The sequence below is a fragment of the Dipodomys spectabilis genome, unplaced genomic scaffold, assembly GCF_019054845.1.
Source record: "Dipodomys spectabilis isolate Male_0828 unplaced genomic scaffold, ASM1905484v1 ptg000266l, whole genome shotgun sequence".
NCBI lineage: Eukaryota > Metazoa > Chordata > Mammalia > Rodentia > Heteromyidae > Dipodomys > Dipodomys spectabilis.
In genome coordinates this window covers 5,268,817-5,282,923 of record NW_024870943.1, presented here as the reverse complement: position 1 = coordinate 5,282,923, position 14,107 = coordinate 5,268,817, and the positions used below count along the sequence as shown (strand labels likewise).

At 45.6% G+C, this 14,107-nt stretch overlaps 1 protein-coding gene across 1 annotated transcript; it reads right to left on the bottom strand.

Moving 5' to 3' along the window:
* Positions 1-6,821: 6,821 nt before the first annotated feature.
* LOC122125782 (sulfotransferase 2A1-like) lies at positions 6,822-13,808 on the bottom strand. The gene is made up of 4 exons (XM_042700389.1): positions 13,673-13,808; positions 12,127-12,338; positions 10,709-10,835; positions 6,822-6,934 (listed from the first exon to the last, which is right to left on the bottom strand). Exons 1-4 carry the CDS (start codon positions 13,806-13,808, stop codon positions 6,822-6,824), a joined length of 588 nt encoding a protein of 195 aa, XP_042556323.1.
* Positions 13,809-14,107: the final 299 nt, after the last annotated feature.

Genomic DNA, 14,107 nt, shown 5'->3' with positions numbered 1-14,107 from the left:
GCCTTTGCTGCCTGGGCTTTGATCCTTACTTTGACCCTTACTTCCTGATTAGCTGGGATTACAGGTGTGTGCCACTGGTGCCTGGCTTTTTTTCTTTTCTCTTTCAGTCCTGGGCTTGAACTCTGGGTCAAGGTGGTATTCCTGAGCTTCTTTTGCTCAAGGCTAGCAATCTCCCACTTGAGTCATAGCACCACTGCCAGTTTTTTCTGTTTATGTGATGGCAAGGAATTGAATCCAGGGCCTCACGCTTATGAGGCAAGCACTCTACCACTGAGCCAAATTCCCAGCACTAACTTTTTTTTAGGCTTTCATTTTACTGTAAAGATACTGGACAGAGAGGTTACAGTTACATGAGTAAGGTAATGCTCAGGATTTTGTTGAAGCCATTCTTGTGTTATGTGCTTCCCATGGGTCTGAGTTGTCTGCATTTTCAACACTGAGCAATATTCCATTTTGATCTCTCAACCTGGTTTGGATGATGCAGTCATTTCTCTGTGGATATTTGGGTTTAATTTCCTGGTGCTCTACCGTGTTAGCCACAGGTCTTCAATATCAGAGCTACTATATGGTCCCTATGTTGTAGACAGCAGGAGGGAATGTGGGCTGCAGGCCTGGAGGTTCCAAGGCAGAGCACTGGAAGTGGAGCTCTGGCTCAGATGGTAGAGTGTGAGCCTTGAGCGAAAAACTGAGGGACAGTGCCCAGGCCCTGAGTTCAAGTCTCAGGACTAGCAAACACTTGAATAATATAGCGCTTGATGCATTCCCATACTTACATTTCTTACTGACATTTTTGTGCCAGACCCAGCAGTCTGGAACCCACAGGACATGAATGTCTTGCATGGCATTTTGGGGGTGGTGTCCACCCACATATCCACCCAGGGCCTGGGCAGTGACCCCGTGAGACCTAGGCTGTTTTGCTGTAGCACCCTCTCAGGTCTGATGGGGTCCTTTGAGAGGCGATCTCTCTTCCACTCCTGACTGGGAAAACGTGACCAAAGCCTGCCTAAAGCCCAGTCAATAGCTACAATTTAAAATGTGGTGAGTGAGGAAGCTCATCTCCAGGCTTTGAAAAATCAACACATCCCCATGACCGACAAAAAGAACAACAAACACACAAACAAAAAAACCACCATAGACATTCTTGGGGCTGGGAAGGTGGCTCAGTGGTAGGGTGCTTGCCTTGTATGCATGAGGCCCTGGGTTCAATTCCTCAGGACCACATAAGCAGAAAAAGCCAGAAGCAGCGCTGTGACTCAAGTGGTAGAGCACTAGCCTTGAGCTGAAGATCTAATGGACAGTACCATGGCCCAGAGTTTAAGCACCACGACCGATCAAAAAAAAAAAAATCAACATGTCTACACTACCATAGTAATGGAGGAGGATCAGATTACCTACAGGTACTGGGCAAAAATAAAGTGATTGATCAGGTATCAGAACAGGGAAGAGGTAACCCAGCCAGGATAAACAGCTATCACCTCTGTACATAGCAGGCAAGGAGGCCTGGAACCGTTGGTTGATTTCAGAGCCCGGTTAAAGATAATCTTCATAAAACTGTAACTGCAAACTCGAGTTAAGAGACTAACTTCTCCAAATATATACCGTTGAAGAATGCTAATTGAGTGTTCAAAGGCTTTACACTCCATCAAGGCTGCAAACGGCGATGTTACAAATCATGTTGAAGTCTGTAATGACATTGGCTCCTCTGCTGCAGCCATAATGAGACCCACCATAAAACGTCTTAAAATGTTTTAGATGTGAAAAAATGTGATACATAAAAAGAAATTGTTCAAAAGAGAAGAACTCAGCAAATTCAGAGCCTTGTACAAGTTAAATAACTCTCTTGTGGTAGGATGGGGGTTGCCAGACTCTTCTATAAACTTCTCTTACATCTATAAATTGATTTAGGAAGAGGTCCCTCTATTTGCCCAATTTTCTTTACAGACCCTGAAGACTAGAAGCCTCAGACATGTTCAAAGATCCATTTGTATACTAATATGCCTTGCTAACAAAGTTGTCTAAACATTTTCTGTTCTTTGTCATCTAGTTCTCAAATAGCTGTGAAAAATGTTGTTTGTTGTGTGTGTATTTTGTCTCATAGTTTGCTTTGTGTTGTCTGTCTAATATTGACCACACAATTTTATCATATTGGACAAAAAAATGTCACTTTGCCATTGGAATTCCAAAACAGTCTATGGCTGATATATACATATATAAATATATATATGCACACACACACACACACACACACACACACACACACTCACACACACACACACACACACACACATTTATTCAGTCATACGGCTTGAACTTTGGGCCTGAGCATTGTCCTTGTTCTCTTCAGCTCACGGCTAGCCACTGTGCCCCTTCCAGTTTTCTGGTTGTTAATTGGAGATAAGAGTCTTATTGACTTTCCTGCCTGGCCTGGCTTTGAACCTGGATCTTCAGTCTCAGCCTCCTGAGTAGCTAGGATGACAGGTGTGAGCCACAGGTACCTGGACAACTTTCAATTTTATAATCTAATTCAGCTTTAAAACTCTTGTACATAAGTATGAGTGTAAGTGTATGTGAAAATGTTCAAAATAATCTAGTATTTTACTGCTTAAAATCTGTCATGATGGTGTAAAAAAAACAGTTCTGGGAAGGTGGTTTAGTGCTAGAGTGCTTGCCTTGCATGCATGAGGTCCTGGGTTTGATTCCTGTGCACCATATAAGCAGAAAAAGTCAGAAGTGGTGGTGTGGCTCAAGTGGTAGAACACTAGCCTTGAGCTGAAGAGCTCAGAGATAGTACTCAGGCCCAGAGTTCAGGCCCCATGACCAACAAAAACAAACAAACACAACAACAAAAACCAAAACAAGTTTCCTTGAGCTGAGAAAAGCATTTGTGAGGTAAGACTTATCTTAAATGTTTGTTTCAAAATATAGAAATGAATAAGACTAACCACTTATGGTTCAAGCAAATGTCTGATGGTATGAGTATGTCTTAAATCTGTAAGATAAAGAACTTATTAGTAAAGTTGACATGTAGCCACATTGGTTGTGATTTAAATAAGGTTAAAAGTAATGCACTATAATAGAAATATTTCATACTATATGCCAATTTCATGTAGATGATTCTCTCTTTCCCTTTCAGACAGACACTAAAAACTAACAGTAATATAGGCAATGTGATTAGTATTCCTAAAAACTGCCCCTTGGGATGTATTAAAAATTAAAACTTTAAAAAGAAGAATTAAAAAGAAAAAGGGTTAATCTGTATAATGTAATTTGGTTTCAATGCTATTCTGCAATTCGATACAAATTGGGAAGAACAAGCTTGTTCTGAGATTCTTAGTTTATTAAGTCTGGGTTCTTGGTACAGTGATTCCTACATGTAAAGAAAAACTATGCTATTTGAGTTCAAAGGTTTTCTAAGAGTTAACTCAGACTACAGAAAAAAAAAAGTGTCAGCTTTAAATTCCAGATGGCCAGAAGATAAATGGTTGTTTCCCAGTGGTTCTTGGTTTCAAAAGGGTTAACTTAAATTCAAATTAACAATGGGAGTGGCCTAAAAGAGGATTGAAAGAAAAGTTATCCAAACTATTTGTTTCAAAGTGAAAAGGGAAAATTAGGACTACTTAACATTCACTTCAAGTGGGAACTGGTGGTTCACACCTGTAATCCTAGCTACTCAAGAGGCTGAGATCTGAGGATCACAGTTCAAAGCCATCCTTGTGCAGGATAGTCTGTGAGAGTCTTATTTTCTATAAACTACTCAGAAAAAGCTGGATGTGGCGCTGTAGCTCAAGTGATAGAGCACTAGCTTTGAGCCCAGGAGCAGCGCCCAGGCCATGAATTCATGCTCCACGACTGACAAATAAAAGGTGGGGGGAGGAGATAGGTGTAGGTTACTCGAGCCCAAAAGAACGGATAGCAATGGCATTCTATACCCTTAATTTTGAAAATTTACTTTTTCCATCCAATACTTCAGCAGCAGATAAACTTTGGAAAGACCTGAAAAAATTGCTATCTTCTTCGGCTGGGAAGGTGGCTCAGTGGTAGAGCGCTTGCCTTGCATGCCTGGGGCTCTGGGTTCGATTTCTCAGCACCACATAAGAAAAAAGAAAAAGGCCAGAAGTGGCGCTATGGCTCAAGTGGTAGAGCGCTAGCCTTGAGCTGAAGAGCTGAGGGACAGCGCCCAGGCCCACAGTTCAGGCCCCACGACCGGACCCCACCCCCCAAAAATTGCTATCTTCACCTCAACCTATACGCTGAAAGGATGACATTGGTAATAACTAGATACCCGGAACTGTCAAAGTATGGGGTGGTGGTTATTCCTGTGGGTGCACAGGCTCAGAGGACATCTGTCTACCTACCCTGAAATGAAAACCCAGAAATAAAGAGAAAATGCATCCAACCTCCAGGAACCTATGAAGAAAACCTTCAAGAGCATGAGGATATCTAACGGCTCGGGGAGAAAGAGAAACAGCGACTCTTCACACCTGGGGACCAGTGCAGAAGCTTTCTCTAGAAGCTGAGAGATACCAAAAGGACAAGGGACCGGAAGTGAATGCATCGTCGTCGTGGTTGTTTATAATGATGCTTATTCAGACTGCTGGTGCCCCCTGCTCAGTATAAGCCTCTGTTTGGGGGATTCCTATGCTGGGTAAACTGTTGCACTTAAATTGTACTTTGATATGTAACAACGCAGATATCGGACCTGTCCACTGATGTAAAGACGGAGTTAAAATATTTAGTCAGGCCGGGTGTCAGTGGTTCATGCCTGTCATCCTGGCTACTCAGGAGGTTGAGATCTGAGGATAGCAGTTCAAAGCCAACCCAGGCAGGAAGTGGTGAAAACTGGAAGTGGTGGTGTGGTTCAAGTCATAGAGCGCTAGTTTTGAACTAAAGAGCTCGGGGACAGCCCCCAGGCCCAAAGTTCAAGCCTACGACCAACCAAAAAAAAAAAAAAAGACCATGAATGAAACTTCCTTTTGTATCAAAGAAGGCTCTTCTGTGCAAAATGTGCCAATATACAGTTTAGTAGGACATGCTGGCAGTTGAAAAGAGGTAAAAATATAACTCAGGATGAAATTAGTCGTCAAGAAGATGAGAGTTGAGAGAATGAATTAATTTGGACCTTGAATTAATAGTTCACTGTGAATTTTCATGCTTCTGCTATGCAAATGACCTTAGCAACTGCTCATCACTGACAAGACTCTGTTTGCCTCAAGGAAAAAGAGACGGCATTGGCTGGTCTTTCTTTCGTGGAGGAAAGGCATATGGCGCTCTAAAGACAAATTATCCATGACTGTTATGTTCGGAGAATGGTGCTTGTCTGTCTTAGTAATTTGACCCATCAGAATAAGAGATGCATAAGACAAGATCTCACTTGAAATTGTGATAATTTAATGCTGTTAAATACTGTGGATAGGGCTGTAGTTGTATCTTTTATTCTGCCTGTCCCTAGACTTGAAGAAGGTGTCCAGAAAGAGTACAGCAGAAACCTTGTATTTTCAACCAAGTGTCAGATAAATAAATCAAGAAATCAATCAACAAATCAATCAATCAATGAAGAAATGAAAAAGGGAAGAACAATAATTTGACACATTGGAACCGCCACTGACTGTTTGCTGTTGAAAAACCATCTAGGATGTGAACTGTTTGAAGGACTGAGCTGCTTTGATCTAACTGGCAATTCTCAAAGGATTCAGAACCAGCTAGAGCAGCTCAAACAGGAGCTGAAAAAGTTAAAATTCAATGATAACTGGGACTTCCAGAATAGTTTTCCAGTTTTTTTTTTTGGCTTTTCTGGGCCCAAGATCCTCTATTTTATGGATTATCCAGCTAGCATCCTGTTTATTTAAATGTTTATTTCTAGCATGCAGCATATGCTAGCTCAAACAGAAATAAGAATTATGCTTTCTGAAATCATAGGAAAAGGGGGGATTTTGAGAGCCCCCAAAAGCTGAGCTGTGAGAGCTGGAAGGATTGGGAGGATGGAAGGCCTCCACTGAACATGAACTTTTAGAATCCTGAGAGCTCGCTGGAAATATCAATCGCTGCTGGATTGATAGGACTTCAGATTTCTTTCTTGGGTGTAGGCTAATTCCACATCAGACCTTCTGGGATCTTTGGGATAGACAAAAATCTATGTGAACTCTAAGTCATTTGCTGCTTACACCTGCTGCTTAAGATGAAGGAGTTATTTATCACCAGAGGGAGATGACATCTCAGGATGGGTGCTTGTGATTAGTATTGTATTGTCGTATTGGTGCTTGTGATGTCAGGGAAATGGTGATCTCACGTTGTACATGTAAGCCCCTGTGTCCTACTCAATAAATACCTTGTCAAATGGACTCTGGGCACTGGAAGCTGGCAAAAGGCTTCAAGCTCCTGGTGCCCCAAACCTCAGTTCGAGGACCTGGTTTTTATTCCGGCCTCATCCCAGGTTGTCCTAAGTTGGGACAGAGCTTCCACTCAAGATCAATGCGGAGGAAGAAATCCCTTCCCCAGAACATCCAGCAAACCCCCAGGCAGCCTCCTGCCATGGGCAGCCCACTGTCCCCACCAGAGGGACCTCCGCAGCCTTTCACCCAGGTCGTCGTTGCTAAACAGAACACTAAGGCATGTTTTTCAGCCCTCGGTGCTGTGGCCCCATTTATTTCAGCAAGAACACACACGGGTCCCTTTGTGCTCCTCACCTGCATGTGGCTGCCACCCTTTCTGGTGATTGCACCAAAGAGTGACAGACTAATGCTATGATCTCTGCCCAATCCTGTCACCTTCATAAGATGGGGACACAAGTCTTCATCCCAACACTCAAGGAGCTAAAACTGGGCTTAGTCCCACGAGAACAGCTCCGGAGGAAGCCCCGCCATCTTCTCCCGGAATGTTGCCTCGAAGGCTTGGGTCTGGGCTGGGGTGAAGTGGTTCTTCCAGTCCCCCGTGATACCTAGGCCGTGGAAAAACAATGACACCAGACTGGGTCAGGGCAGGAAGGCGCTGTCCCCTCATGTCCCTTCTGCCCTCTGCCTGCCCTGAGGGTGAGGCCACAGATCTCCCTGGGAGATGGACTCCACAGCCACCACGCTCCATGTCCAGTGCTCTCCTCTCAAGTTCTGCCCCTGCCACCAGAGGGGCACATCCTCCCCAGATGTGTGGGAGTCAGGAAGCTCAGGATGTGGTCTCATAGTCACACAATAGCATTTTTATTTAATAGGAAGTTGAATAGAGTTTTATATAATAGAGTTTAGTGTGTGTACATGTGTACATGTGTGTGCATGTGTGTGTCTATACAGGAGTTTGAACTCAGGGCATAGGTGCTATTTGGGAGTTATTTTCTGCTCAAGCCTCATGATCTACTTCTTGAGCCACAACTCCATTTTCTGTCTTTTTGGTAGTTAACTGGAGAGAAGGAATCTCCTGGACTATGCTACGCTGTCTGGATTTGAACTGTGATAATCAGATCTCAGGTTTCTGGGCAGCTAGGATTACAGGCCTGAGCCATTGACACCCAGCTGGTACTTATACTTTGTTTTCTTTTCAGATTCACATACTATCACATTACTTGTTTGTCTGTTGTAGGAGTTAAAGTCTGGGGCTGGGCACTGACCTTGAGCTTCTTTTGCTGAAGGCTTGGCATTTGAACCCCAGCTCCACTTCCAGTTTACTTTGTTTTAACACAAGCTGGAAGTGAACAGCCAGCCTGTTCCTGGCTGATCCCTGGCCAGGAGTGTGTGGTTGGAGACCAGATTTCTTTCTCTGGCTTCCAGCACCTCCTTCCCTGGGACATTTCCTTACCTTTCCTGGTGATTTTGAAACCAGCAGGAACAAGCTCCTCTGGGATACCAGGGAGGTTGGACATCTTGTTCTCCTTCATCGCCTGGAAGGAACTGTTCTCCAGGACCAAGTCCAGCTCTCCTGGTTCCAGCACCTTCCCCAGGAACCCACAGATCCTCTCAACCATGCTCCTTGGGTCCTAAGGAGAGAAAACAAGGGCTCCTGTATGAGAGGGGACAACAGAGCAGGAGTGAGGACCAGGGAGCAGGAGAAGAGAGAAACAGCAGAAGGCACTGGCAGGAGAGAAGATAGTTGGCCTGTGGAGTTGGGGGTGTGACTCAGTGGGTAGAGCACCAGCCAAAAAGCAAAACTGGCCGGGCGCTGGTGGCTCACGCCTGTAATCCTAGCTACTCAGGAGGCTGAGATCTGAGGATCGCGGTTCAAAGCCAGCCCGGGCAGGAGAGACCGTGAGACTCCTATCTCCAATAAACCACCAGAAAACTGGAAGTGGCGCTGTACCTCAAGTGGTAGAGCGCTCGCTTTGAGCTGAAGAGCTGAGGGATAGCGCCCAGGTCCGGAGTTCAAGCCCCACGACCAACAACAACAACAAAAAAAGCAAAACTGAGTTCAAGACTCCACCTTGAAACAAAAATAAAAAAGAAAGGCTGGGAAGGTGGCTCAGTGGTAGAGCGCTTGCCTTGCATGCATGAGGCCCTGGGTTCGATTCCTCAGCACCACATAAGCAAAAAGAAAAAAGCCAGAAGTGGTGCTATGGCTCAAGTGGTAGAGAGCTAGCCTTGAGCTGAAGAGCTGAGGGACAGCGCCCAGACCCAGAGTTCAGGCCCCATGACTGGACTCAAAAAAATAAATAAAATAAAAAAATAAAAAAGAAAGAAAAGGAGGATGAGAGGAGTGCAAGAAGGAATAACACACAACAGGATGTGGAAAGTTGACATAGAAGGTGGGATGGAGACTTGGGGGGAGGATACTGGGGAAGAAGGTACTAGAGAAACAGGGGAGATGGTAGAAGGGGTGGAGAGGGCAGTGGTGGGTGCATGTAAAATCAATCATTACCTTTTTCATCTGCTCATAACTGAGGACCAGCACATTCTCCTTTTCCCTCATGGACATCCAGCCTCGGACGTGATCAAACCATGACCCATAAGGCACTGCAGGGGGAACAGTGGGGCAGCGTGAAAAGTCTCCACCATTCCTGATCTGCAGGGTTGTCTCAGCACTGATTGCTCTGGTCCCTGTCAACTTCACCAAGGTGTAACCGACAAATAAGTCCTGTCTCTTTATAGCCTCAAAGAGAGAGCACTACTGAGTACTGGTGGCTCATGCCTGTCATCCTAGCTACTTAGGACACTGAGATTTGAGGATCACTGTTCAAACCAGCCTGGGCAAGAAAGTCTATGAGACTCTTATTGCCAATGAACCACCAAAAAACTAGAAGTGGCACTGTGGCTCAAGTGGTAGAGTGCTCGCCTTGAGTTAAAGAGCTGAGGGATAACACCCAGGCCCAGAGTTCAAGCCCCATGGCTGAGAGAGAGGGGGAAGGAAGGGGTAGAGAGGGAGGGAGAGGGAAAGAGAGCAAACACAAGCACTGTGGAGCCAGGACATGGATTTCTAAGCAATTTGTTCCTGTAGCACAACTTTTGCCCCATCTGAAGCAGGTCCCAAAAGGCCAGACCAAAACCTCTGACCGGGACAACGAGCTCCGCAGGCCCTCACAGAACTCAGGCTGAGGGCCTTCCATGCCAGCTTGGCCCAAATCCATCAGTTGTACAACTGAGCACAAGTCAGAGTGCAAGGTCTGAGCTGTGACACACGCACACGAGGCACCTCCCATCCCTGCCCATGGCTCCCAGCAGGTCAGTCTGCAGAGGCCTTGGTGTGCTTTATTCTACTGGAAACATCTTTGCTTGAAATAAGGGCCAGAGCACTGTCCCTCGGTTTCTACACTCCTCTCTACCACTTGAGCCACACCTTCACTCCCTTCATCATGATGATTGAGTGGGTATGAGAGCCTTAAGGACTTTCTGCCTGGGTTGGCTTCCAACTCTGACCCTCAGCTCTCAGCTCCTGAGTAGCTGAGATTATAGGCGAGAACCACCAGCCCTGACTATAGATCCAAGTGGTAAGAGATGTTGAATCAGGGGAGAAACAGCTCACCAAGCACTTCTACTGGTTGTGAAGCTAAACCCAGAGGGCCTGAGACACCAGATGATGAGGTACACAGAGCACAGATGTGGGGTCCCCCACCCTTCATACCCAACTCAGGCCATGGACCCCTGACAGAACCATGGACGAGTGACAAAATTACAAGCGTGAGGAATGACCCAGAACTTTTTTTTTAGGTCTGGTCGTGGGGCCTGAACTCTGGGCCTGGGCACTGTCCCTCAGCTCTTCAGCTCAAGGCTAGCGCTCTACACCTTGAGCCATAGCGGCACCTCCGGCTTTTTTTCTTTGTGCTTTTGTGGTGCTGGGGAATCAAACCCAGGGCCTCAGGCATGCAAGGCAAGCACTCTACCACTGAGCCACCTTCCCAGCCCCAGACCCAGAACTTTTGCATGACTAGTAACAGAGCGATCCCAACTTCAAGTGAGAAACTCTGACATGGACAGCCAAACAAATTTAAAACATAAAAATACGTAGGGAAGGTAGAGTTGGGCTGTGTGGGAAGCCAGTGAGAAGCTGTGAGCCAACATCTGGGAGTAGAGCACACAGGAGGGGGCCGGTCCTCCATGGCTACGGAAGCTCCAGGGGCTCAAAACACCTTGGGACCTTCCATCATGGGAGAAGTCTGGTGCTGCCTTTAGCCAATGTGAGTTCTAGGAGGAGGAAGCATTGGACCCACAGACGGTGAGATTTAAAGGAGACCTTGGAGGGAGGGGACACTCAAAGAGGTTTAAATCCTTCTCCATTCCCTTCACAGTCTACTCACCATATCCTTGCAAGAACCATTCAAAATATTGTTCCAATGATTCTGGTTTCTTAGCCAGATTTGTAGAACCCCAGAAATAATAACCAGATATAAGGACATCCTTAGGATTTCTGATGACATAGATCATCTTCAAGGGAGAAAGGAGAGAATTAAACAATATTCCCATCATTTCTTGCACTCTTGGTGTTCAGAGAAATTCTAGCCATTTTTGTTGCAACCTTGAAGTATCTGTTGATCTTTTGGTTGTGCATTAGTTTGTGAAATACTTTTCAGAGTTGCTACAATCCAATCCCTTTGCCAGGGATTAAACAATGGTGGGACATCGCATTTCCTAAACATATCGGGGATATTTATCTACTAAACACAGGAGAGCAGACCCTGGTCAGCCTTTCTTGGCTGCAGATTTATGAGTTGTTCATTGAAACGTCTGGGCATGGGTGGCTCTCACCTGTAACCACAGCTACTCAGGCAGCTCAGATCTGAGGATCATAGTTTGAAGCTAGTCCAGGCAGAACAGCTTATGAGACACCCATCTCCAATTAACTACCTGAAAACCTCAAGGGGAGCTATGGCGCAAACTGGTAGAATAACAGCTTTGAGCACAAAAGCTCAGGGACAGCTGTGAGTTCAAGTCCCAGGAGTGGCACAAAAACAAAACAACAAGAATCCATGGAAGGAGGGAGCTGAAATGATACAACAACAGAGATTTCACAGCACAGGCGCCCATTTCTATGGTGTTCAGGAGCAAATCTAGGTAGCATTGTACCAGGGAAGAGTGTGCATCGTGTGTGGTGTGGGCTGGGCTGGGGAAGCTGGACAAAGGCTCCTGGTCTGATCTGGCCATGAGCATCAGGTGTTTATTCACTGCACAGCCTTCAGAGTCAGACCACTGATACCAGGTCATATGACACTGAAACCACACAACCTCAACTTTCTTTTTCTTTTTTCTTTTCTGAGTTTTTTTCCTTTTTTCCATGGCTGGAGGTTGTACTCAAGGCCTAGGTGTTGTCCCTGTGTTTTTGTGCTCAAGCTGTTGCTTAACCAATTGAGCTGCTGCTCTACTTCTGGCTTTATTTTTGATAGCTCCTCAGAGATAGGCTTTTCCTACCTGGGCTGACTTCTGATCTTGATCCTCAGATTTCAGCCTCTTGTTTAGCTGGGATGACTGCATGAGGCCTGGGTATCCACTTAAAACACTGTTTGGTTAGTCTTTCAGTTAGTCATCCAGTTCATCTGTCAGGGATTACACAGCCGTGGTCCACATCTTGGACTCTGTTTGGTCTGAGGACCCTTACCTCATGTAGGGGACTCTGGGGTCCTCCATGAACTACAGAGGGAGAATGCCAGAGCTGCTGGCTATGTGCTTTTGTAAGAGGAAAAGGCCTTGATGGAACAGTTATTGGGTACTGATCACTGACCTTGGCCTTGGAAGTGAAGAAAGACTTGGGGAAGAGTTGGATGGGGAGGTGGGAGGAGATGAGGGGGGGACCCTCCTTCCTTTCCACTGTGCATCTGTTTCCACTTGCAGTCTCGATCCATGGGGAACGAACGTATGTGGGCACAGATCGGATCCAGTTGGGATCCCCCTTGCTGTGAATCAGAGAGAGAACCTCAATCACCCAATGGGTTCCTGAAGCAGAAAGAAAAGCAGAGATTACTCATTTCTATCTGAATACACAATATTATATATATATATATATATATATATACATACACACATACATACATGCATACATACACATATATAATGGTAAAGCATAAGTAACATAGACCTTACGGATATAAACTTTTCAGGCATGCAATCTGATATGGATAAGTAGTCTTTAGTGTATTTTAATCATATCTCACTCAGTGCCAGAATTTTGTCATCTAATAAGTTTACACTGTCCATGACAACAGAATAATGATTTGGTGCCACCTGCTCTTACCCACATCATTTTCTTATCATCTGCGTGACTTTGGAAGTTCTAGGCCTTGTATGTTAGTGCAATAGTACACAGTTTGTTTGTTTGTTTGTTTGTTTTTTTGCACTATGGCCTTGACTCATGTGGTTTCAAGTGGCAAAATGTCCTGATAATAGTAGAACATTGGGTCTAACTAGGAAGCATTATGCTCACCTTTGGTCCTCAGCTCCACCCATTTCTGAGCTCCTCCCTGCTCTGGAGATCTTGCCATACAGCTAGCCCCTCCCTCTGTCCACCCAGACCCACCTGAGCTCCCACCTACCTCACTTCCTACCCCCAGCCCCTGCTGCTGCTAGACAGTGGAGGTGGTCATGAGCTCTCTCTCTGGGGGAGAAATGGCTCCTCTAATAAACCTTGTAATCATCTTTCTCCTGTGCCTGCCTGCCTCCCCCTGGTCCCCTGGGAAGGATGTGATGGATCCTTTCCTGAGCTGTCTGCATTTTCAACAGTGTATAATATTCCACTTTGATCTCTCAACTTGTTTGGGATTGTGCAGCCATTTCTCTGTGGATATTTGGGTTCAATGCAGCTGTCAGCTGTTGCTGAAATCCTGCAATGCCCCACTGGCTGTGGTTTTCAGCACATTTCCCTTGCAGTGTGCCCTCAGTGCTCCCTCCCCACTCCCCGGGCCCCTTCACACAGGCTCCCTGGCCTGCCAGTGCCTTGTGTTTACCCCAAGTTTTCCAGGTCCTAACTATGTCCCATCATGATTCTTCTATTTGAGATCTTACCTTTTCTCCAGGTAACCTCAAAATCATCCTTTTCATTTTATGAACCATGGAGCACCTCAAAAACACCTATTTAAAAATTGTGGTGCCAACCCTGGAGCTTGAACAGGGCCTAGGCGCTGTCCATGAGCTGTTGCGGTGAAGACTGGCACAAAACCACAGGGCCACAGGTCTTCAATAATGAGCTACTACACCATTCCTACGTGGGACACAATTGGGAATGAGGCCACAGCTCTGGCCTTTCCCAAGCATCCACAGCTCTGTCTGCTCACCTGATTTGGGGTAGGTCACCGTGATGATGTCTTCGTCCTTCAGCACCAGCTCCTCATGGGCTGCTTTTATGACTTCAGGGTAGAAATCCGTAGGAGGGAAAGGAATGCCCTGGTACCACAGATAGTCCTGAGCCATGGCAGAGTCTTGGGTGCCTGGCTCTTGGTCCCAGGCCACTGGCACTGCCACCGTGGAAGTGGTGGCTGAGTCTGGATGGTGAAGACAATCATTAACTAAGATTAATTGATGATAAAAAAAAAAAAAAACCCTGTGATTGTCCCCAGGGATTTTTATTGGGCAACTGTGAAATCATTCAAAGGGTGAACTATGCTCATTTGATCTTCAGTTCGTGGCAGAAAACCAGAAATTCAAGAGTAAATATGCTAGAGTATAGGATTAAAAAATATTTTTAAATGCACCAATCGTTTATTTTGCCA